The 26315-nt window shown below is 33.7% G+C and overlaps 1 protein-coding gene and 1 pseudogene across 1 annotated transcript; both read left to right on the top strand.

The window, feature by feature from the left end:
• Positions 1–1187: 1187 nt before the first annotated feature.
• Positions 1188–4131, top strand: LOC110731083 (cellulose synthase-like protein E1; the record flags this gene model as incomplete). Its single annotated transcript, XM_021910926.1, is given in 6 exon segments — positions 1188–1276; positions 1593–1805; positions 1910–2125; positions 3129–3473; positions 3558–3754; positions 3756–4131. Coding segments are annotated over 6 exon segments (1436 nt in total), but the record flags the coding sequence as incomplete, so codon positions are not given.
• An 8718-nt stretch (positions 4132–12849) lies between these two features.
• Positions 12850–24996, top strand: LOC110731084 (annotated as a pseudogene).
• Positions 24997–26315: the final 1319 nt, after the last annotated feature.

The raw sequence follows: 26315 nt of genomic DNA, 5'->3' as shown, positions 1-26315 counted from the left end.
TAACCATGTTACATGTGCAGTAGTTGAGTTGATTCCAAGACTTGGAGCATAGAAGCCTTTCGAAGATATTTCGAAGAAAGATTGTTTGCTCATAATAGAAGTATTCAAGGAAGATTCAAGTCTTGAAGATTACATGAAGAAAAGACGATTTATGCTTTAATATGTTATCTAGGTTTTCATGTAATATGCTCCGTAGTATGCTTGCATGTTTGGGTTATATAAGTGCTTAAAAGTATATTGAAGTATGATATGAAATCTGGTACAAAGTTGGAACAGGTTTCATAACATGTTTCAATTCAGGGAACCAGGTCGGGGAACCAGGTTCACTGTATTCGAGCTGCCGTTTTGGAAAAAGATTTTACAAAAAGATTTTTTCGAAAAGATTATCTTGAAAATATTTTGTGCAGCTGGAAATAAGATGAAAATATTCTTGGTTACCTAAAAATCTAGGAGTATTTATCTTAATTGATTCTATCTTTGTGATTAAATCAAATAAGATAAAAACTTTCCTAAAATTACATTATATCTTATTCTCTAAGATTGTGTGATTTAAGGAAACTAGGTTTTAGGAATCTAAGCTTATATAAACTCATCTTATTTCACATATTTCGTGTGCCTCTCCAGAAATCAAAAAGAGCAATTATTTGAGAGCATATACTTAAGCACTAATCCCATTCATCAAGTCATATACAAGAGCATTCTAGTACTTAAACTTTTTCTCTTAATTAGCTTCGTAGAAGTGAGATCAAAGGAGAGTTTTTGATTCTTGTATTGAGTCTTTAACAAAGGGGTTAAAGGCTGGGTGAGTGTTTGTGAGTTCAAACACATTGGGCTTACGAGTGTAAGTCGAGAGCACACTCGGAGTAGAGTGTGGGTTTGCTGGTTCCCGGAGGGAACAGCAGAGTGTTCTTTGTCTTTGTTTTTCGGAGTAGATTAATAAAGAACTTAGGATAGGAGGACGTAGGCCTGAGTTGGCTGAACCTCGTTAAATTTGTTGTGTTCTTTATTGCTTTGTTTTATTTCGTTAAATTTGTTGTCTTCTTTATTGCTTATTTATATTCCGCTGCGTACGGGAACCAGCACAACTGGTTCCTCACACATAATCCGAAAAGAAGCAAAATTAGCCAACGATTACTTAACACTCAATTCACCCCCCCCCCTCTTGAGTGCCCATTGAACCTTCAAAGGTTATCGATTGCCCACACTTGTTTACTTAGCTCGTGAAAAGAGGCCTCAATATCTACACAACTTCAAAGCTGGAGCTATGAATTCATTGGTAAATCGATCACCTTGATAAAACAAAAATAAATCGACAAAATATCCAGTTAGCATTGTCATAATTATATAAAATATTATAAAGTCATACTTATTAAAAAGTTGTTGATTTATTTATAGTTTTGCCATTTGATAAACATGTCGTTGGCCCTGTTTGGCAATTTACTTTTAGTTGTTTGTATTACTGTAGTTGTTTTGACTAGTTGGTTGTGATTAGTTGTTCGTGTAAAAGTGTTTGGTAAAAAGCAATTAGTTGTTAGGACCTTGAGACTTATTACTCGTTCTTAAGACCTTATTATTATGATGTTTTTATGCAGCTAAGGGTATCATCAGAAATAAGCAATGGAGCGGTAATCCTCAACGTTGATTGTGACATGTATTCGAATAACTCACAGTCTATTCGCGATGCACTCTGTTTCTTCATGGATGAGAAGAAAAGCCAGGACATTGGGTTTGTACAATTTCCACAAAACTTTGAAAATACTACTAAGAATGATATATATGGTTCAACCCTTCAAGTTATCAGTCAAGTAAGTAAATCATAATTTTCCAACGTTCCAAGTTTTGATTAGAAATTACATGTACAAGTGTTTTACATAATGTGCGTTTTCTTCAATTTATTTTCCAAACGTAGGTCGAATTTCATGGTTTGGATGGCTTAGGAGGGCCATTATATGTCGGAACTGGCTGCTTCCATCAAAGAGAAATATTATGTGGAAGGAAGTACTCTAAGGATTACAAGATCGATTGGAAGACCTCGAAAATGGATGGAACAATCTTCGAGTTGGAAGAAAGAGCAAAATCACTTGCTAGCTGTGTATATGAGCTGAACTCTCAATGGGGAAAAGAGGTAAATGTTAAAAATTAAAAATGGCCTTATATCATTATTATTCAAGAGCATTATTTTGCTAAATATGATGCTTTGTTAATTGTCATGCATTCACTAATAATCGTTCTAGTAATTGCTAATTAACTAGTATTTGGGCCCAAGGTATGCCTCGTGTCACTGCATAGAACTTGCAGTTATGTATTTAATTCATGACTCATTTTATGTAATATCCCTCGTGATTGCTTTAAAATAGTTTAATATACAACTCATACCAACAAGATGCATCTTTCTTTTAGAGATCTCAGTTAAGCGTGCAAGTTGACTGGGAGTAGTCTTAGGATGGGTAACTTCACGGGAAGTTTTCCCGGGGTGCGCATAATGATGTGAATCGAGTCCCCTTTCTTATAACTATCATTATTGTTTTATGTAGGTACTCTTTTGATTTTACCTTACTCTTAAAATAGGGGTTTTACAAGTGAGTTTTAATAATATTTTTAAAACCCACTTGTAAAACCCCTAGTTTAAGAGTAAGGTAAAATCAAGAGAGTGCCTAAATAAAGCAATAAAGATAGTTATAAGAAAAGGGACTCGATTTACATCACATGAATGAGGAAAATGCGCCGGAATGACTTGTGTTAGTCTGTGAGGACAGTTGTTGGCCATGGATACATATTTCGTGGCAATAGGCTCCACCCTAATTTGTTTGGGGTCGGGGTGTTACATTTATCTTAATTCTATTTCATTTTTCACATAGTCACTCACTTCTTTTATTGATATTTTGTTCGCAAAAAAGAACATGAAACATGACATACTCTAGTAGTAAGGCATGTATTGTTTAAATTTGAGGATGTGTGTTTGAATCTTGCTTATACATCCAATATCTATAATATTTAAAAGTAAATCCATGATGTGGAATGAAAATAAATAAACGGTGGAGGTGTGCCACGTGACAGATGAACTTCTTTTGAAAAGCTTTTTTTTTTAATAACTATATAAAATTAAATATTGTGGAAATTAATTTCAGCGGGGATTGAAATATGGGTGTCCAGTTGAAGATGTAATAACCGGGTTGGCAATCCAATGTCGAGGATGGAAATCAATATACTTGAATCCGAAAAGAAGTGTTTTTTTAGGTTTAGCAGCCACAACTTTAGAAGATACACTAGTGCAACATAAAAGATGGAGTGAAGGTGATCTTCAAATCATGCTAACACATTGTCCTTTATGGTACGGCCATAAAAGGATCCACCTAGGCCTTCAATTGGGCTATTGTCACTACTGTTTTTGGGCAGTCAACTCCCTTGCAACCTTGTGTTATTGTACCGTCCCTTCTCTATACATGCTCGGAGGCATTTCCGTGTTTCCTAAGGTACGGAGTAATTTTTATCACTTTCGAGTTGAAGTTTTATTATGACATAAAAAATTCTTACATGTGAATATTTTGTTATGCTAGTTATCAAGTTCATGGTTTCTTCCATTTGCCTATGTTATCATTGCCACGTACACGTACAATTTAATAGAATTCGTACACACCGGAGGTACGGTTTTAGGGTGGTGGAATGAACTAAGGATTTGGCTCTATAAGCGAACATCATCATACTTGTTTGCCCTCGTTGACACGATTTTGAAACTCATTGGGTTTTCGGAAAAAATTTGTGATCACCAACAAGGTGACCGATGAAGATGTGTATCAAAGATATGAGAAAGAGATTATGGAATTTGGAGCCCCTTCTCCCATGTTCACTTTGCTAACTTCTCTTGCATTGATAAATTTATTTACTTTTGTTGTCTTAATAAAAAATTTGTTAGAACGAAAAGAGATGAGATTGATGATTGAGGGATTAAGCTTGCAAATTTTGCTATGTAGTGTGTTGGTTTTAATCAATTTTCCGTTGTTTAAAGCTGTTTTTATTAGGAAAGACAAAGGCAAGATGCCAAATTCTGTGACTATGAAAGCAATAGTTGTATCTTTTATTATTGTACTTTATTTTTTGTCATTAGGACCTTTAATTTATAGATTGATTTGATAAAACTGGTTGTAATTTAAGAGAAGAATAAAAGGAGAAATAGTACATTTGACTCGTCTTTTGATATATGACTTAGCCTTTATTTATTGTTGTTAGTAGTATTGAATTTTTCCTTCCTTCCCTAAATGATTATATTTTTATATGTGACTATCCAAAATTTATAAAGTTCATCACAAGGAAAATTCTTTGCTTGTTCCATTTTGTTCAATTAGTTATAACATTCGCTGGTATTACATTATCGATCAATGTAAAAAGATGGTAATTATAATGTTCGCTCGTACTACATTATCGATCACAAACAAGGTGGTAGTTATGGCTTGTGATTAAATCTCGTCTATATCGTTTGCCCTTGTAACTCTCTCCACATCAATAAAAAAAGGAAAAAAAAAATGAAAAAAAAAAAACAAATCTGATATTTTTTATCCGAACTTATTTTATTTTGTTTAAGTTTATCTAAAAATGAATAAAGACAAACAAAAGATGATTACAATCATCAATGTAGCTTCTTGTTGGATAGGGTGGGTCCAAGTTTGGAGTAATTTTTGTCCCAAACTCTCTATTTCGTGTTAGAAATAGTGGGTTTTTCAGGCCGAGTCAAACTTATAGTTAAAATTAAAATTTAAGCTGCCATCAACCCACAAAAAATTAAAATCAAATGATCAAGCCTGAGCCCAAATTTTGGGCCACAAAGTTGGCTAAACCCGTAATATTTTTCTAGCCACGTTGGGTTGGGTCATGAGGCGGGCTGCTTGTGGTAGATTTCTTTTGTCATGTAAGTGTATTTGGTTGGAAACGGATTCAATTAAACCATTACGTAATTAAGTGTTTGTTTAGAGGTTTGGGTAACAATTATCATTACCTAAGGATAATGATTTCCACTCATAGAGTAACAATTACCTTCACCCTCCTCTAACAAAATAAAGAGAACTAGGATTAGGTGATTCCTTTCCATATTTAAACCAAAAAAATGAAAAGGTAACAATTAAAATGATTCATTTCTTTTCTCCTTATCTATTTCATTTACACTCCATTTCTAATGTTCAAACCAAATGCCCCTAAGGTCTATTGTAGTTCCAAGATATTAAATTTATATCATTGAATAATTCGTAGTCAATCAAAATTATTAGCGATTTTATACTTGTAATTTCAAACATATTATACTGATTTTATACTTATACGTACGAGTACATAATAAGAGGTGTGTCAACTTTAAAAAACAAAGGAGATAATATGACAAGACATTAGATTTTAAGAGGAACAAAAAAAGTTTGCATAAAAAAAAAAGGATAAACAGCCAAACTGAACAAGAAAACTAGCTTAAACCCTTTAAAAAATTGCTTCAATAATTACCAAAACTGATTGAGAGAAAAAATGGGAAAAGATGAATACTTTCCTTTATTTGAGACGAAGAAAGCAAAAGGGAAGATTATTACAGGGTATTTGCAACATCTATATTAGTTGCAATTTGTGTAATTTGGGTTTATAGATGTTCTTACATACCAGAAAGTTGGGGAGGGAAGATTAGGTTGGGTTGCTTTGGTTTATGGCTGAAATTTGGTTTGGTTTTTATTGGATTCTTTCTCAAGTTTTTCGATGGAATTGCATCTATCGTTACTCTTTCAAAAAATAGACTCTCCAACAGGTACTTTTTTCATGTTTCCCCTCCTTTAATAGAGTTAGATCTTGTTTAGTTCAACTTATTTTTACTTATTTCAGAAAAAAAAAAAGTTTAGATCAGATCAGATCAGAAAATATAAGTTCAGATCAGAACATCGTTTTATGTGCGGTTAAATAAAAAATCAAAAGTTTAGAATTAAGAAGATGAGACGATTATAATTAGTTTTGTAAATAATATATGAATATCTAAGAAATAAAGATTATTGCAATTTGTAACAGGACTCCAACCGTGTCAATCAGTGGCGTTAACAAATACATTGGAGTAAATCCATCTCCAATCATGGGCTTTTTCTCATCGAGGGGTCCAAACCAGAATAACCCTGGTATTTTAAAGATATACGTACTCATTATTTTTTTTGATCTAATTATTACTTCTTTCATTCCTATTTGTTTTGTCTCGTCGAAATGTATTTTATTAAGGAATTGAACCAAAATATAGGAAGTAGGTAATAAGAGTATCTTTGTCTTTTATACTTTTTATTAATGTATACAAGCGGGGTTAACGGTGGAAACAGAGAAATCTTTAAGGCCCATCTTAGAAAGGAATACGGGGCAAACAAATAGGGATGGACAGAGGGATTCTATAATAAATTCATTCATTAAAATATATTCCTTAGCATGCACAATATAGTTATTTAAAGTAATTTTTCCTTGTGCGTATTCATTTTACTACAGCCTGATGTTACAGCTCCTAGGGGTAATGCATGATCTGTGCACCGAGGTGCACCATGCACATGGTGCACCTGGTTTAATAATAAAAAAAAAGGCGGAAATAACATTTAGGTTTTTGAAAAAGAACATGCATTATTAAAGAACATAAAGACATTAAAAAAGAACATGATAAAAACTTTATTAAAATTTTATGAAAAATTTACACATTAATGGATAAAAAAGTTTACCAAAGATATCATTTTCCCCAAAAAATAGTTTTTTCTCTCCAAAAATTCAACTTTGCATAATAATTTTAGTTTTTCTCTCTCTAAAATATTTTCAACTAAAAAATTAAGATTTCATTTTCAAATTAAATTTCAAAATTCAAAATAATATATGTTAAAAGAACATAAGTTATAATGTAAATAATATATAATTCATACCCGAAGAACTCACTGATCAAACTCAAAGAAACATACGTGTAGTAAAAAATGATATATGATAATTCAAAAAAGAATTGTCGTCACTCGTTATCTCAAAGAACATACAAGCCAAATTCAAAGAGAACATACTTTTGTATTTATTGAAACCCAAAAAAATGTTTAATCAACCTATGTTTAAAGAACATAAGTATAAAAGAACGTATTATCAAACATATATGGGTTATGTTCTTCGTTCAAACACAATATTGTTTTTTATTAAACAACTGTATGTTCTTTCCACCTTATGGGTGCACCATGCATATGGTGCACTCGGGTGTACCATCCTATTTTCACTTGGGGTAGATATTCTTGCTGCTTACCCTATAGAAATCTTTCAAAATTTCTATTGCATGTTAACCAAAACATCAATGGCTACTCCTATGTTACTGTATTGCGGCTCTTATTAAGAAGCTACATCCTGATTGGAGTACAACAGCTATCAAATCAGCAATCATGACTACAGGTATGTTGTGTACACAAACCACATGATATATATATATATATATATATTATATATATATATATATATATATATATAATATATATATATATATATATAATAATATATATATATATAGCAATTACATACGGTTTATGGATCTGGTTCGGTAATGTAGAATTGATTTAAAGTAAATCAATGCAGCAAGTAATAATAATGCAACAAGTCCCCTTGATAATGAAGGGATGCCTATACGTGACAGTGACAAGATAAGTGATGCTAACCCATTTGCATACGGCCATACGGGTCGGGCCACGTTAAACCGAATGCGGCAATGGATCCTGGGTTGGTTTATGACATGAACCAATATGATTACCTAAACTTCTCATGATAGTACAACTCTTAAAGAATTTAGCAACAACATTCTTACAAATGCCCGTGCTCCTTCAACATCTTGGATTTCAATTATCCTTCCATATCTATCGTGAATTTCACCGGCAATGCGATAGTTACTTGAAATTTGAAGAATGTTGGACAACCTGGAACCGCATTGAGCCGCCACCAGGTGTCTTAATTGTGGTGGAGCCTAAGACTTTGGTAGTCTCTCAAAAAGATCAAATCATTATGTTTAAACTTATTATCTGATATCAATCATCTCTCCACTGACTACATTTTTAGAAGTTTGGTGTGGTCTGATGCTAAACATGTTGTTAGAAGTCCTATTACGGTCAAGGCCAAAATAGGTAGATAGTTGTCTATAGTATTTGGAAAATTCATGGGAATAATTCCACCTTTGGGCCGTTCGTTTTTAATAATCGCACTTTTGAAATATTTTTTTAATAATCCGACCTTTACCCCCCATTCTTTTTTGAAGACACGTTTGATAGATGACATTTCATATATTTGCAATAGTATGCAATAGATGATAAAGATTACTAAATATAGTGATAGAGTATAAACATATTCCTGAGCCTTAATTTCATCTTAATCTTTTGTTGAATTGCTCTTCTAACATGGTATCGAAGCCAGGTTCAAATCTCACCCACCCCCCACTTTCAAGTAGAATATTTCGCACAGGGTATCCGGAGAGCTCATGTACGGTGCATCCACACTTCAAGCCCAATGGACTCTCATGTGAGGGATCGTGATAGAGTATATTTTTGGGCCTCAACCATCAGCTTAATTTTTTAATTACGTAAAATAATAAACATTAATTACATTGATCGACGCGTATTTTTAACATGTATTCCAAAATTAATACCTTTTTAATTAAAAATAAAAAAGTATATTATATTGTTATATAATGCTCTAGAAGCTCTCGTTAGCAATATCCATCGTAACAATATATTTTTATTTAATTCTAGTAATTTATGTATTGAAATTTGTGACTAATAGGTATGTGGCTTGAAATTCAGAGCTTTTCCGATGATGAAAGCTATGGCTCAATTCCCAAAAAGTTGAAAGAAGCTTGCGATAATAAACAAGATATGACATTTAAGTGCAATAGGTCAATACATCATCAACTTTACTTTTTACAGTCTTGTACTGTATGCATGCATTACTCTGTTGTACTCTCTCTATTTTTTTTTTTTTAATTTTTTTTTTTCATGTTAAATTCTGAAAGCTTATAGGAGCTAGATATTTTTAACAAGGTATGGAGAAATTGATTAATTTAGAAAAAAATTGCACCTTCAGTGAAAGTTGAGCCCTAGAGATGACAAGCATGGGCATGGCACCCACACCCTATCTACGGCGAAAGGGAATATTGTCCCATTCGCAAGCTGGGGAGGACTCGCGAATGGGACAGCTAAAGGAATGGCACCAAAGCGCGGTTGGTGGCCTACAAGACTTTGGGGAATGTTCAATGTCCTACATCTAAAACCACAGGAAGCGATGATATAGATATGATGGCTGCTATTGATGACGACGTTGACATTATAAATTATTCTCAAGGATATTCTAGTTCTAGTGGTTATTTTGATGATGCTGCAGGAATAGCTACCTTCCATGCCATGAAGAATGGCATCCTCACTATTGCTGGTGCAGGAAATAGTGGGCCAAATCCCGGGATTGTTGGAAACAATTATCCATGGGTCTTATCTGTTGGTGCGTCTACTACTGATCGTGTTTTTTTCTGCCCATGTCTTACTCGGCAAACATCAAAAGCTCAAGGTTCGTATATACGTATATCATTTAATTTATTTATATGTTTACAAACGAACAGTCAAGCATAGTTGTTAAAATTCCGATTCGGATCTTACGATCCTACAATTCTACGATCCAAAATTGCGTGATCGATCCGGATTTTTGGTAGGATCTTAAGTTTGTAGGATCTTATGATCTTTACTCTGATATTAATTATGAGTGGTAGGATCTCAACACGATCGTACGATTTTATTATGATCCTACGATCCAATCCAACATTTCACTATAATATGAGACTTTAATTTATTTTGACATATTTTTTATTACTTTTTAGATTATATGCACCTAAATTTAATGTATTCAATAATTATCGCTAATAAATTAGCAAATCCGTGACATTAATATGATTTTATCAATTGACAACTTGCAATTGTCATAGTTAAGGTCTAATTCTTGACAAATTTGCACATAATTTATCAATTTAAAACTTGTGTTATTAATCTTCTAACTACCATACAAACAAAGCTAAATGAAGATCGACATTTCTTAAGCAAAAAAATGTCTTTTAGCATTGAAACCCCTTTTCAAAAACTGTTTTTAAGTCAATTTATAACATAATATATAATATTATTTGTTATTAAGTAGGATCTTACGATCATACGATACAATTCTATTGATTCGATCCCACCCCCCTCATTAATTAATTAGCATATGTACGGTGTATTAATTAACTAAGACAATTTAATTTAATTTCTTCTTTTTGCTCAACACACATCCATTATATTCCTTCTAGTTCTACCTACTATACTCTTGGAATTTCCTTAGACCAGCATCATTCAAATGGCTTCAGACTCTGATCTCTACCAGAATCTGATCTCGACCGACGTCCATTTCAAGATGTTTACCTTTCTTCAACACACATACCGCACCTTTTTCTAAGCCGACTAATCCCTCGACTATTGATCAGTCTAAGTGTGAGTCCGAGTCCGAGTCTGAGTCTGATTTTATCGCTCGTAAGTTTGATGATAAATATGAAAGGACAAAGTTGGTTAATATCATGAAAGCTGGTTTTCAGCTCTTATTTTCCGAAGTTGATGACAAAAGTCAACATACCTCTCTTGGAATAAAGGTAAATTTTTGCTATTGTAATTGATCACCATTTGACATTTACACTATTCATATACGAGATTTGACTTAAGTTCTTTAAAATGCGAAACAACTAATAATAGGTTATATTGGAGATTGATCATGAACAAATTCAAGAGGGACCTTGAAGACTCAGCCAAGGCAACACCTTGCGATGCATCTCCGACATATAAATTGGAAGCCGAAGGTTCGATCTAAAAATTCTAAATGCTACTACCTCTATCTCTTTTATTAGTCGGATAATCACATCGGAGTTTTGTTATTTTTTAAGAGTAAAGTCGTGATCCGTCTAATTAATTTTAGCATTAAAAAATAATTCAAAAATCATTAAATCACAACCGTTTAATTTATAAAATTGTGATGGTCGTTTTTCTTGTAGAATTTTCAGTGATCCCGTATAATTATTTACACAATATGTCATGAGGCAAACTTAAAAGAAAAAGGGGCAAATGAAAGGTGTACGTAGAAGGATTTCAACTACACTCGTATTATATATTTGCTGTTGCTTGCAGATGCAATTGGATTAATTTTGGACTATGCAGGATTTTGGATACATAGTTGCTCCTCTGTAAGTTGAGCTTTATGTAATTTGATTTTGGTTGAAGATTTTGTCCACATTTTAATTTATTACGTTTAATTTTCCGTTATGTTTGGGTTTAAACATTAAATCTCGCACTTATTTTACGTTTAACTTTGTTCTCATTAGGCAGTGTTATGCACAGCTTGTTGGTGGCTTGACGTACATACATCTGCAATAATCATATAAGATTAATTAGCAGATGATATTAAAGGACTAGCTCAAGTCAGCGTAATATAAAAGTTACGGGCTCAAATCTTATCTACCGTTCCTTTCAAATAGAATATTGAAACATGCATGGGGTATAGGGGGACCGAAATAAACTTAATTGTATAATTAATACTCCGTATAAGAATATTTTTGATACTACAAATTACTCATCATATATATATATATGCTCGATTGATTAGCTACTAAAAGTAGTGCAACTTTTTTTTATTTTTTTTTATTCTTAATTTTATTACCCAATTTCAAAGTTTAAAATATGATTGGTCTAACTTCTACGAAAATATAAATATGATATACTCCCGAGTCCCATTAATTGCCTCAATAGTTGACAAAAGATATATGTGTAAAATCACCAAACGCTACCTTCTTTCGAGAAACGAAGAGAGTGGTAATAATGAAGAATAATTAAGAATTTTTATTTATCATAAACATTTTCTCAATAAATATACATTTGGGTATAAATTCTTTTGACATATTAAAAGGACGACATGAAATCACATGCTTTAAACAATATTGGGAAATATAGGATATGCGTGCGCATGGCGTGGCGTGGCTTGTTAAGTCACAGTGACAATTTTCATGTACTTCCTCCGTTTTTTTTAACTTGACTCGCTTTGACTTTTACACTATTCAACACCTCTTCTTTGACCGTCTTTTGTGAATTATATGTAAGGAAAAACATACTCATGTGGGATATTGTTAGTTTCGTCTCAATAAGTACTATCATAATATATAACTTTTATAATTTTTACTTATGGAGAATTGATGTTATTGATAGTTAAAGTTCTGCATTGGCAAGCGTGATAAATGAAACAAGTCAAGTAAAAAAAGAACAAAAGAAGTATGTGTTATCTTGGGCTGGGTTTACTTGTATTTTTCGTAATATTGCATTGTATAGACGTACAGTATACCTCATTTCATGTCCTTCAAATTTCTTTATCTATAATGTCCAATGCAAATCATTGGCCTTATATATAAAAAGTATTTTTTTTTATCAATTGTTCATAAACTAGTTTATTCATATAATTACACGGTTACACCAACCACATATAGAATGTTGAGGAGAAAAATGTGGTTAAAAATTGCAAATTTAGTTGAAAATGTCTTTATAATATAATTTGTCAATATAATCACCCACTTGTAATAATTTGGAATAGCAAAGAATTTCTCCACCCATTCATTGCAATTTCTGTGCTATGTAATTAAGGTAGAATTAATTAGCTATCTATAAGTTAATCATACTCCTTACTATCTAAACAAAATTTTAAAAGAGAAATTTATTTTAAAAGGGGTACAAATATTAATCATCCTGATTTGTTTTAGATCGATTGAAAAAGAAAGGGAAAGAAGAGAAAGAAGGATTTTGTTCAACAATGCAAATTCCAATGCTTTTACAACATTGTCTCTTATTATCAATCACTTCTTTTTTCATTACAACAATTACCTACCTATGCTGCCCCTAAGGTAAGTCATCAATTTGCCTTGATCGATCATCTTCATCTTCGATCTTTGACTAAGCAATCGATTGAATTCAAACTGTGATATGCGTAAAAGAAAAAGTGTGACGATTAAAGAAAAATGTAAATTTAATTTTGATCATTGTTATATTTTTTTTTTGCATGTAGCATTATATAGTCTACTTGGGCTCTCACCACGCAGAACCTCGTTTATTAGCCAGTCCCGAGACTATTACAAAGTCCCATCATGACTTGATTTCTTCTGTATTAAGGAGGTATAATACAAATGTGTCATATTTATTAATTGTATCTTGCCTTAGATATTTTATTTACTTGAAAAGGGGTAATTAATTAATTGTTGAACTTCAATTAATTATCCTTTTGTTTGATTATGTTTGCATACATGGAACAGTGATTTCTGAATCATCTTCAGAAAGGATAATATATTCTTATAATAAGATATATAATGGCTTTGCTGCAACATTACACGAAGAAGAGGCCAATGAACTCTCAAGTAAGGCATAGATGAATTTTTTTTTTTAATAGCAAAAATATTTCATTAATTAAAAGTCATATGACATCTACAATAGAGAATCTAAATATATACAACATCCGTACGTTTTTTTTTTTATTATTTTATTTATTTATTTATTTATCATCCAACTTCTGCTTTAAATCTAATAGTTCTCTCTTTTTTACTCACGCCTTACCCCCTCGTTTCTATTGGTATATTAAAGCCCCGTTTGGGTTGATGTAAAATATTATTCATTGGAAAATGATTTTCTCATTTTATTTTTTTTTGGTTTGTGAAGGGTGGAAAACAATTTTTGCAATGGTGGAAAATTGCATCCTTAATGATGGAAAATATTTTCCTTTACAAAACAAGGAAAATCACATTTTCCTCCCTTTTCCTTACCTCCTTTCTATTTCCCTCTCATCCATCTTCACATTCCTACTCCTATTTTTTATTTTTCCTGAACTTTTCTTGTATGCAATCAAATAAAGAAAAACTAATTTACAATTTTTTTTTCCTTGAAAATGTGTTTTCCATGAATATTAATTTATCATTGAAAATGTTTTACATCAAATCAAACAGAACCTAAATAGTAAAATTAGAAAAATGAAGAAAATTATTTAATTTAATTAGCTCATTCTAAAAATATTTTTCATCTAATTTATTAATGCATGGTTTAACTTTCATGTAGAGCATCCAAGTGTTGTATCAAATATTTGAAAGTCGAATTCTTGAATCGACAACGACTCGATCAGCGGATTTCTTAGGATTACATTATCCACCTTCCAACCTTGAAGATTCAATATGGCATAAGGCAAACTTAGGAGATGATATCATTTTAGCAAACATAGATTCCGGTAAGTTTTGCGTTGATCCAATATTATTTTTTGTTTCGTTTTGAGAGCATACGAAAAAAAGTTTCTAAAGACATATTTGATTAGTATTACATGATTCGTTTTATAATCATCGATTTTAGAAGTACAACACAGTACAACTTTGTAAAATATACAAGTCAAAAAAAAAAAAAAAAAAAAAAAAACTGATAGCAATATTGTACATAATTAAATTCAAGTATAAAGTAAATACCATAACTATTTGAAAAATTTGCCATTAACAAAACAATCTTTAGGCCGTTTTTTTTTTTTTAAAATACAACATTTTAATTATTTTGTAATAATATAAACTTTTGGGGTATTAATTTTAAACAAACATAACCGGATTGCAACCGGATAAACAAGTTACCACTGCCACGTGTCACAATATGATAGGCTTAAATAAGTTTCTATTTTTTTTTTCTCTCCTTCCCCAAACACCACCACTGCTCCACCCTCTCTCGCCATCCCCACCACCACTGTACCACTTCGTACCATCATCACCACCAAAACCGACCCTCCCCTTCCCGACCACAGCTACCAACCCCACCACCAGCCGAAATTCCCACATAACCTACCAACCAGCCTCGATTTCACCCCCACAACCCCATTCCACCTCTCCCGACTACCGCAGCCAACCAAGACCACCTCCCACAAACCATACCATTCCACCAACGAGCCGCTACCACCAGCAGCCACCTCACAAACCGCGCTGCACCAGCCACCAAAAACTCCTACACAGCACACCTCACGAACCCAGCAGCCGCTGCTACTATCTCTCCTTGCACCCGCATCACCAATTCCCCAATTGCGCACCAAATCACAAACAACGCCCACCAATTGCCACCAATCCGCCATCCTCATTCAGCAATTCGCCACCAATTTTCAACATTGTTGCCCTCCACCATTAATTTTGTTGAGATTTGTGATTGATGGTGATGACGGGCATGATGTGTGAAGAAGAGAGTAGGGTCGGGGGTGGTGCCGGTGGTCGGAGATTAAGGATGGGCGAGTAGGTAGGCTCGGGGTGGGGGAGGTGGGCTTGTCACCGGCGGCTAGCGGGCAGGGGGCTGGACATGGAGGGGCCTTTTTTTTTTTTTTTTGCTTTTTGTAAATCAATTTTAATAATTCAAATTTTAATGTTTAGACAAATTACATAAGACCACTCTCAATGGTGAGCAAAAAAATGCTCACCTACTCTCTCTCTACCCACTTTCTCTCTCAACAAATCACTTTTGTTCATGGGCAAATTTTTTTCACATTTTCTCTCCCAATGGTGAGCAAAAAAAATGCCCACCCACCACTCTCTCTCTCTTACTTTTTTCAATACCCCAACATTACTTTCTCTCTCCTACACAACACTTCTTTATTTATTTATTTCATTTATATTTTAACAATGTTTACTCCAAATAAATAAAAATTAGTTTAAATTTGTGTAACTTATATTTTTTATTTTTGTCTTTTTTATCGTTAAAATTTGTCGTAAAATTAAGTACGTTATATAAAAAAAAATAGTAAAAAAAAGCTCAAAATTTGTTAAATGTTTTTATTTATTTTAAAAGCGGTACAATACTAGAAACCAATTACATTTGCAACGTCATGCGTAATTAAACTTAGGAAATAAAATAAACACAACAACTAAAAAATAACTCGACTGCGTACGGAAAAGTAGCTACGCCATAGTACTTGGCTTTATTTCTATTAAGTCGTGCTAATTTCTCCCTAATTACGTGGCCCGTTATCGCTGCCAAATATGTTCGACTAAATCACGTTTCAGAGATAGATGAATTTCTTTGTCACGGAGGGAAGCTTTTCGCTGTAGAAATGCGTTGAAGTCAAAGGTTGTAGGTCGGCCTACATTGAATTCAAACGGTGGCGTTGTAGATGTTGATGCTGGTGTTGATTCTTGTTGATCTTCTTCGTAGAAGGCTCTTAGAACTTCGGCTCGAGTGTAGTTATGGCGCTCATCTTCAACAATCATGTTGTGCATAATGATACATGCTTTCATTATGTCTCGCAGTATGTCCTCATCGTACTCCAGTGACGGTTTTCGTATTATTGCAAATCGAGCTTGCAAAACACCGAATGCTCTTTCAACGTCCTTATCGAGCAGCAGCCTGGTGGTCAGCGAACAATTTATCTTTTTGAAGTTGAGGGGTTGTGATACCCTGAACAAAATTTGCCCACTTCGGATAAATACCGTCGGCTAAGTAATATGCCATGTTGTATTCATGGCCGTTAACGGTAAAATTTACCGGAGGAGCTCGACCATGCCAGAACCCATCGAACACTGGGGAACGGTATAAGACATTAAGGTCATTACAAGATCCAGGAATCCCAAAGAAGGAATGCCATATCCATAAATCCTGATCTGCAACGGCTTCCAGTATTAGCGTTGCTTTCTTGTTCCTACCGGCGTACTGCGCTTTCCATGCCGTTGGACAGTTCTCTTCCATTCCCAATGCATGCAATCAATGCTGCCTATCATGCCTGGAAAACCACGCAGTTCATTTTGATGCAGTATTCTGGCCAATTCATCAGTTGTAGGGTTTTCGCATGTACTCGGTTCCGAACTGCTCAATGACACCGGTACAAAAACGTTGAAGGGCAACTCGAGCGGTTGACTCACTGATCCGAACGTATTCATCCACGGCGTCCGCAGCCATGCCGTAGCCTAACATTCTTATCGCCGCTGTACATTTTTGCAGAGGTGATAAACCTAACCTTCCAGCTGCATCCCTACGCCGCTGGAAGTAAACATCACCTTCAACGACCTTGTTCATTATATGTACAAACAAAGGTCGTTGCATACGAAATCTTCTTCTAAATTGGGTGGTGTTGTACACAGGATTATCGGAAAAGTAATCATTAAACAACCTGGCATGTCCAATTTCCCTATCTCTTCTATTCGTACCCCCTCTAGGTTTTTTTTGAAGAGTGTTGGGATTGTGTTTGGGGCATGAGGACAGATGGGGGTTGGTATGTGAAGAGTTCATCAACAAGTTGGTCATATTCTTCAGTATTTGAAGAAGATGAGCTTGAACTTGAGCTTGATGATGGTCTAGAATACATCTCGTATTAATATTGTTACTTGATGAAAGGGTGTGGTTGTGGATATGTACCATGCCTACTATATATAGCAAAAATATCAAATGAATATGTGGTTACAAATCTGAATGACCACACCAAGTACAGGAATCAAATTTTCAACCACGGAATAGGTATACTATGCTAGTTGACAGTGACAAGTCTTGAGTGCAATAATGTCGGTATCAATGACACAAAGGTAAAGCATTCTGATAAAGTGAATATAGGAAAACGTGGCTATACAATGGCAAAGATTTATTGTAATTATGTCGGCATCAATGACACAAAGTTAAAGCATTCTGATAAAGTGAAATCAGAAAACTGTGACTACACAATGACAAAGATTTAAAGCAATTATGTCGGTATGAATGGAAACTTAAATCAACTTGTTAAACAACTTGTCATTCAATATGGAAAATCAGAACACAAGTGTACATCTTACATTGAGATTAACCACACCACTAATACAACTTAAAAATAAAAGACTAAATTGCGCTTAATAAATAAAAGACTACAACCAAACATGCTTAAAGGCCTTGTAATTTACCCAGTAAAAAATTCTTGTACGACTCTTCTTCAGGAGTGAGTGGCGTAGGCGAATTCTTCAGAGCTTGCACCATATCAAACCAGGTTTTCATCTTATGAATGTCAAGTTCCTCCCTTTTCCTCTGTTCCTTGTCTTTTTCAATTTTGATCCTCTCTTCCTTCAGAATGGCCTCCCTCTCGCGAATTGTAGCAAATTCCTTCATTCGTTCGCTAAGCTCAGACGAACCACTTTCTGTTGCTACTGCTTTCCCTTTACGCTTCGCCTTTGCCTTCTTGACACCCTCGGGTCGTTGTAAACCGCCAGATGAAAAACCATCCGTAGGGGTTTCATCCTCTACATCATCTCTGGACCTCTTCCCACTTCCAGCACTACCTTCTTCCTCAGCATCACAAGCGGCTTTTCTTTCCTTCAAGGACATTGACCATCTCAGCTTTGGTCTCCATTTTGGATCCTTGTTAAGCATTTCAATTGCGTGAGGAAAAGTGAAATTGCGACCTTGGACGACATGAAAAAGCTTCGCCGCACTTTTCATACAATCAGCTTCTTTGTAACCACTCCCTCCCTCCGGAAGTCTACCTGCTTCATCATAGCAAGATATCCATTGCAGTGTGTCCACTGCCAACCTTCTCCAGTGCGACGTCAGACTCTTAATAGGCCTTGGCGGAATTATATGCGGCTTCTGCGTATGCAAAGTTTGATATGCTGCATGTACATTGCGCCATAGGCTAGTTGCTTTTTGGCTTGTACTTTTAATAGCATCCTCGCTAATCTGCAAGTACAAACCCAATCAGAGCTTCATCTTCCACAACAGACCAAATACGGGTAGCTCGTGCAGGAACCTGGTTGGGTTCCAACAAGCGAACTGGTGGAGGAGGATACTGCGGCGTCTCTGGTACGCTTTTCCTCTTCGCTCTCATCGAAGAGTGTGTTACTACCAAGATCAGTTTCGGGTGTACGATCTTCATTAGCAGGGTTTTGTAGGGGAACCTCAGTGGGTGTCTGATGCAGTGGAGGTGGTTGCGAAGACATATTGCCCATTCATTGCAAGAACAATTGAAACTCGGGATTAGTTAGGAAATCATCACTAAAACCCGAAAACTGTTGACGGAAATTTGGGTTGTTTGGATCCATTAAAAAATTCTGCATCAAAAAACAAAAGATAAATATCGTTACAAACATTTACTCAAAAAACAAATTAAAATGACAACAAATCCAAAAAAATATCAACAACTTTCTTCAATTGCATAATGCAATTACATTACATGCCATACAATATAATTTTTTTTTCTCACAATATAACATATATACTAATTTTACACATAACTACATGTACATATTCAAAAAAAAATAATTAACCAATAATTGCAACACTTTAAGAACTATAAATTTAGAAATTTATTGAGAAAATATATACAACTTTGTTTAATAACATAATGCAATATAATTTCGTGGCCTATAATATTGATTTTTTTCCAAAAAACCAAACATATACTAATTTTATTATGTAACTACATTTATATATAGCAAAAAAAATTAACCAATAATTGCAACACTTTAAATAACTACAAATTTAGTAATTTATGGAGAAAATATACACAACTTTGTTTAATTACATAATGCAATTTAATTTCGTGGCCTATAATATTTTTGTTTTCCATAAAATCACATATATACTAATTTTATTACGTAACTACATTTATATATAGCAAAAAAAATTAACCAATAATTGCAACACTTTAATAACTACAAATTTAGAAATTTATGGAAAAAATATACACAACTTTGTTAATTACATATTGCAATATAATTACATGGCCTACAATTATATTTTTTTTTTACAAAATCACATATATACTAATTATATTATATAACTGATTTTAATAATTAAAAAAAAATTATTTACCTGAATATGGCTGAATTGCAACAACAATATTCTTCTACAAATTAAAAATACTTTTAAGAAAATTAAAATGTGGAGGATTTAAAGTGTTTACGAAATTATATCAAAATATATCAAAATGCATGTCTATTTATAGAGAATTTAATTTTATGACCGTTGGTAATTTTTTTTTTTTTTTTTACAAAATATATTTTTCTGAAAATATTATAAATAAATAACCGTTGTAAACGGCTAGTATTTTCTGATTGGCTACTCCGCTGTAGCTGCCACGCGTCGCCTCGTCATTCGCCAACACCCTGCACGCGTCAGACGCACTAAGCTTTTTTTTTTTAAAAATCCGGAAACTCAAAACGACGCTTTTTGAGCGCCTTGAGGCAGGGCAAAAAAACGTCGTTTTGTGGGTGGGCGAAATTTTTTTAGTGGGGTCTGCCAGGTTTGGGCCCCACTTTTAATCACAAAAAATGCTCAAGTTTGAGCTTTTAAAAAAGCTTTTTTTCCCATTCGACAAATTCTCACCATTGTAACCATTGATCATTTTTTTTCCTCACAAAAAATGCTCATGAGCAAAAAAATTTTCACCATTGCTAGTGCTCTCTAATGATAACATTTCAAATGTAACCTGTTTTTTAGGTTATAGTTTGTCTGGTTAAAATTAACTTCCCCAAAGGATATATTATTATAAAATAATTCAAAGGTTGTATTATTATAAAATAACCAGCCATAGGTTGTATTATTAATGGCTATTTTTCCTAACGATTTTTACAATAATAAATGAATGCATAAGGGCGTTAGATAAAATTATTAAAAAGTACAAATATTAACGTACATGAATAAACATTAATTACAGCGATTGACGTGTGATTTTGACACATATTTTCTAAAATTAATACCATTTTAATGAGGAAGTATATTAGAATGTTAGATGATCTAATGCCTCGAGAGCTGCATGACACTTTATTTTTATGTACTATGTATTGAAATTTGAGATAGGTGTGTGGCCGGAGATTCAAAGCTTTTCTGATGATGAAAACTATGGCCCGATTCCCAAAAAGTTCAAAGGAGCCTGCGAAAATAAATATGATCCGACATTCAAGTGCAATAGGTCATTATATCATCAACTTTACTTCTTACAATACTGTACTGTATGTATTCATTACTTTTTAATCTTGTTTTTTTAAAGGTCTCATTTTGAATTTTTTTATTTAAAAAAATTCATGTAAATCCAGGAAGCTTATAGGAGCCAGATATTTTTACAAGGCCATGGAGAAGAATAGTAATTTACAAGAAAATTGTACTTTCAATCAAAAGTTGAGCCCTAGAGATGACACAGACGGGCATGGCACCCACACCCTATCAACGGCGGGAGGGAGTATCGTCCCATTCGCAAGCTGGGGAGGACTCGCGAATGGGACAGCTATAGGAATGGCACCAAAAGCGCGATTGGTGGCCTACAAGACGAATTGGAACGTTCAATGCCCTACATTTAAAACCATAGGAAGCAATGAAATAGATGTAATGGCTGCTTTCGAAGCTGCTATTGATGATGGCGTTGACGTTATAAATTATTCTCAAGCATCAAACAATAGTGCTTATCTAGATGATGGTACGGGAATTGCTACCTTCCATGCCATGAAGAATGGCATCCTCACTATTGCTGGTGCGGGAAATAGTGGGCCGAATGCCGGGACTGCTGCAAATAATTATCCATGGGTGCTATCTGTTGGTGCGTCTACTATTGATCGTGTTTTTTCTGCTCACGTTCTGCTCGGCAACAATCAAAAGATCAAGGTATGTATGTATATGCACATATATTTATATGCTATATATTGATTGATGAGATGGTTAAACTTGTCCGTTAGAAAACATGATATAAAAAAAAGAAAAAAAAAAAAAAAGTGTCAACCGAATAAAAACAACAGAGAAATTATTTCTTAAAAAGAAATTCTAAGCCTCTTATTACCTAACTTGCTTTGACAATCATGGAATCATAGTTTCAAGTGGGTAATATAATTATTCTAAACTCCTTTTCCCAAAATTCAATATGGAGTAATAAATTAAAATTAAACTATTTACTGCAGGGTACACGGTTTTATGATTTTGTATCAAAAGTTGATGTTCCTAGTGAATTGTACCCACTAATCACTGGTGCAGATGCTCGCATATCTGGTGCTAATGTTAGCGATGCGTAAGTTTGATTAATCTTCTTCTTCTTAATTTTTATTTTTTTATTTATTTTTTTAATATACTTTTAAATAATTAAGTTAAAAACCACCTCAACAAAAAATTTATGTTGTTGGTTGAGTCCCTAACATACCCATCGCTTAACATTTTATTTTTAAAGGAGGTGGTGGCTGAGATTCGAGCTCGTAACCTTCTTGTTACATTATCTTTGATACTCTGTTAAAGGATAATCTCAACCAAAAACTTAATCCGATGGTTGAGGCCTAGTAATAGATTTTATACTGTATTACATTGTATAATTATTGAATTGTTAAGCTAGATTACAACTTATTAAAATTGCTAATACAAATCATATGTTATTTCTTTTTATGATCGATATGATATGCATGTGACGTTGGATGTAGATCATTATGTCAAGGAGGAAGTATCGATGTTACGAAGGTGACGGGAAAGATTTTGGTATGTCGCAACGCTGGAAGAATTTTGCAAAAGATGAAACATTGGCTAGTGTTGTAGCTAGAGATGCTGGGGCTGTTGGGATGATCTTTGTATATGAAGAGAAGATAGGAGATGGATTTACCCTTAGCCAATTTCATGCAGTCAACACTATAGTTCTTAGCTATAAAGACGGCGAAACTCTTTTTTCTTATATTAACTCTACAAGGTAAGATCAATTTATAACACCTACCTCATTTCTAGAGGTGATCATTGGGCGGGCCGGGTCGGGCCAAAGCTAAAAAGTTATGCCCATTTTCAGGGCGGGCCAAACTTCGGGCCGAAATTTTTGTGCCCAAACCCGTCCAAAATGGTCGAGTCGGGCGGGCTTTTCGGGCCATTTCGGGGCGGGCCAAAAAAATCAGCTAAGTATGCATAAAAACGCATTTCCAAACCTGCCCAAAATAAAAAAAAAATCGGGTCGGACATGGCCCAGCCCGATTTCGGGCCGAAAATTTATGCTCGAAACCCGCCCAAAATTGGGCCGGGTCAACTTTGATCACCTCTATTCATTTCCTGTTTTTTGTGCATAGATATGGTGTTACAACTTTAGCTATATATGTTTATTTCACTTCAAATTTATGGATTAAATCGAGCCATGAGGTAGGTTTTTTCTTTTTATTTAACTAAGTTTGCTCTTGGATATGTATGAAATTGATGCTAGTACGGTGGAAGATCATGATATATACTTCCACTGTTTTCTTTTACTTGCAACAATTATGGTCACACACTTTTAGGAGGTGACTAATGAAGGTAAACAAACAATTTTAAATCATAATAATCATTTTAATAGCGAGAATAGAGAAGGTTAGGTACTGTATATGTGTAAAAATTATATTTATTTAATTTGTTTGTTTACATTGTATAATTTTGGCCTCAAAATGCATGCAACAAGGCTGTATTGCAAGTAAATAAAAGTCAAAAATTAGAATTAAGAAGGTGAGACGATTATATTTAGTTTTGTAAATAATATGAATATCTAAGAAAATAAAGATTGTAATTTGTAACAGGACTCCAACCGCGTCAATCAGTGGCGTAACAAATACATTGGGAGTAAAGCCATCTCCGATCATGGGTTCTTTCTCATCGAGGGGTCCAAACCAGAATAACCCTGGTATTTTAAAGGTATACGTACTCATTATTTTTATTTGATCTAATTATTACTTCTTTCATTCCTATTTGTTTGTCTCGTCGAAATGTATTATATTAAGGATTGAACCAAAATATAGGAAGTAGGTAATTAAGAGTATCTTTGTCTTTTATACTTATTAATGTATGCATGCGGGGTTAACGGTGGAAACAGAGAAATCTTTAAGGGCCATCTTAGAAAGGAATATGGGGCAAACAAATAGGGACAGAGGGATTCTATAATAAATTCATTCATAAAATGGATTCCTTAGCATGCACAATATAGTTATTTAAAAGTAATTTTACCTTGTGCGTATCCATCTACTACAGCCTGATGTTACAGCTCCTGGGGTAGATATTCTCGCTGCATGCCCTCCAGAAATCTTTCAAAGTTCTTATTGCATGAAAACCGGAACATCAATGGCAACTCCTCATGTTGCTGGTATTGCGGCTCTTATTAAGAAGGTACATCCGGATTGGAGTACTGCAGCTATTAAATCCGCAATCATGACAACAGGTATATATGTTCTTTACACGTGCAACATGATATGATATATTAGGTGTCAATTCAGAAGTATGGATCCAGTTTAATAATGTCAGGTCTAGTTTAAAGTTGAGTCATACTATTCATAATATTTGATTAGGTCGAGTCAGGTGAGTTTTTAAAACCTTATATTATATCGTTTGTGTAAGCAACCTAAACATTTGCTTGTGTACTCTATATATAATAATGCAGCAAGTCCCCTAGACAATGATGGGATGCCTATACGTGATAGTAATAAGACAAGTGATGCTACACCATTTGCATACGGATCGGGCCATGTTAAACCCAATATGGCAATGGATCCAGGGTTGGTATATGACATGAACCAATATGATTACCTAAACTTCATATGTGCATATCCTCCTGAGAGTACAACTCTTAAAGAATTTAGCCAACAACATTCTTACAAATGCCCGCGCTCCTTCAACATCTTGGATTTCAATTATCCTTCCATATCTATCGTGAATTTTACCGGCAATGCGATAGTTACTCGGAAGTTGAAGAATGTTGGACCACCAGGAACCTACGTTCCACGGATTGAGCCGCCGCCGGGTGTCTCAATTATGGTGGAGCCTAAGACTTTGGTGTTCTCTCAAAAAGATCAAATCATTGTGTTTAAACTTATCCTTACAGCGGATATCAATCATCTCTCCACCGATTACATTTTTGGAAGCTTGGTATGGTCCGATGCTAAACATGTTGTTAGAAGTCCTATTATTGTCAAGGCCAAAAATAAGTAGATAGTTAGACTATTGTAAATTCAAGCTACGTTTGGTGATGTTACGAGGTTATTAAGAAAAAATAAATAAGATAGTGAAAAGTAATTATTACATATCACATATATGAAATATTAATTCAACGTTGGAAATAAGAATAATTATTTGCGTTGGAAATAGGTAAATAGTTATGTATTTAGAAATAATTTCATTGGATTTAGTTAATTATTTTAGTAATGTATGAGAATAGTTGTATTGGAAGTAGGCATATATGAAGAGAAATGTGTAAAATAATTTACATTGATCTATTGAAATGTAACTTTTGGAAACGCTTAAATAAAGGGATTATCATTTTTTCATTTTTACACTTTTAAGTTTTAACAAAGATACTACTCCTTTTGTTCCTTTTTTCTTTACTTTTTTCATTTTGGCTATTCATCTCTATTTTTTTACTAGGTTAAACCCCCGTTAGATGATAACTTAAGTAGCAGTTGCAAGAATTAATTGTATGCTTTTTGTTAATTTAAAATTTGATTTTTTTTTCGTGGCAGCTAGAGAACTACCTGTTATTTCTTCTGCAAACATTCTTACGGAGTAAGACATAACTCTTCAGAAAGAGCCCAAGTTTTTCATTCTAATGAAAAATACATATTATTATTTAAGTGGAAAGGTCGTACTAGTACTTGTAACAGAGATCTACTCTTTGTAAATATATTAGTAACAAAATGTCCTGTCTTCGTACATCCACAACTCTACTTCCCAACATCATCAAAAACATCAACACACTAGCACCTACAAAACTCATAAGATTATTAGGTACGAGTAACACACAAGAAAGTCAGAAAGTACACTTTAAACTTGTAACACCTAATAAGATTAAGTTTGGTTATGGGTTGGGTAGGGTAGGGTGACGTAGGACCGGCCTAAATTGGGTTTTGTGCTGGGTTGAAGAAGATGGACTTGTCACGGTTGAGTTTGTGGGTTAAGTGATGGGCCAAGTTTTTTTGGTGAGTTAAATATCTAATTAGATATTTCAAAATAGTTTTATTATCTAAATACCACCTCCATTAATTTTAAGTTAGCATTATTTGTTAAATATAAAATATTGTTTTATTACAACTAAAAAAATTAACAGATATAGTTTTTTTTTTTTTTTTTTTTTTTAAAGGAAAAAGGGTGTAGTTTGTGGCCTTGTGGGTGGTGATTATTATTTATTAATTTATTTTTAAAATTTTAAAGGGTGGTTATGTAATATGAAAAAAGGTGGTAAAATCAATTTTAAGTGATTTAAATTTACAATTTTTCCTATTAAAAATTAAAGATATTATCAATTAAAGTTTTGTATTGACATACGTAATTAAGAGAAGCGTTTCACTTATTTAAATAAAGAGGGAGTCT

Source organism: Chenopodium quinoa, unplaced genomic scaffold (assembly GCF_001683475.1).
Source record: "Chenopodium quinoa cultivar QQ74 unplaced genomic scaffold, ASM168347v1, whole genome shotgun sequence".
Taxonomy (NCBI): Eukaryota; Viridiplantae; Streptophyta; class Magnoliopsida; order Caryophyllales; family Amaranthaceae; genus Chenopodium; species Chenopodium quinoa.
Note: the sequence above shows the minus strand (reverse complement) of the source record. Positions and strands in the feature narration are given on the sequence as shown.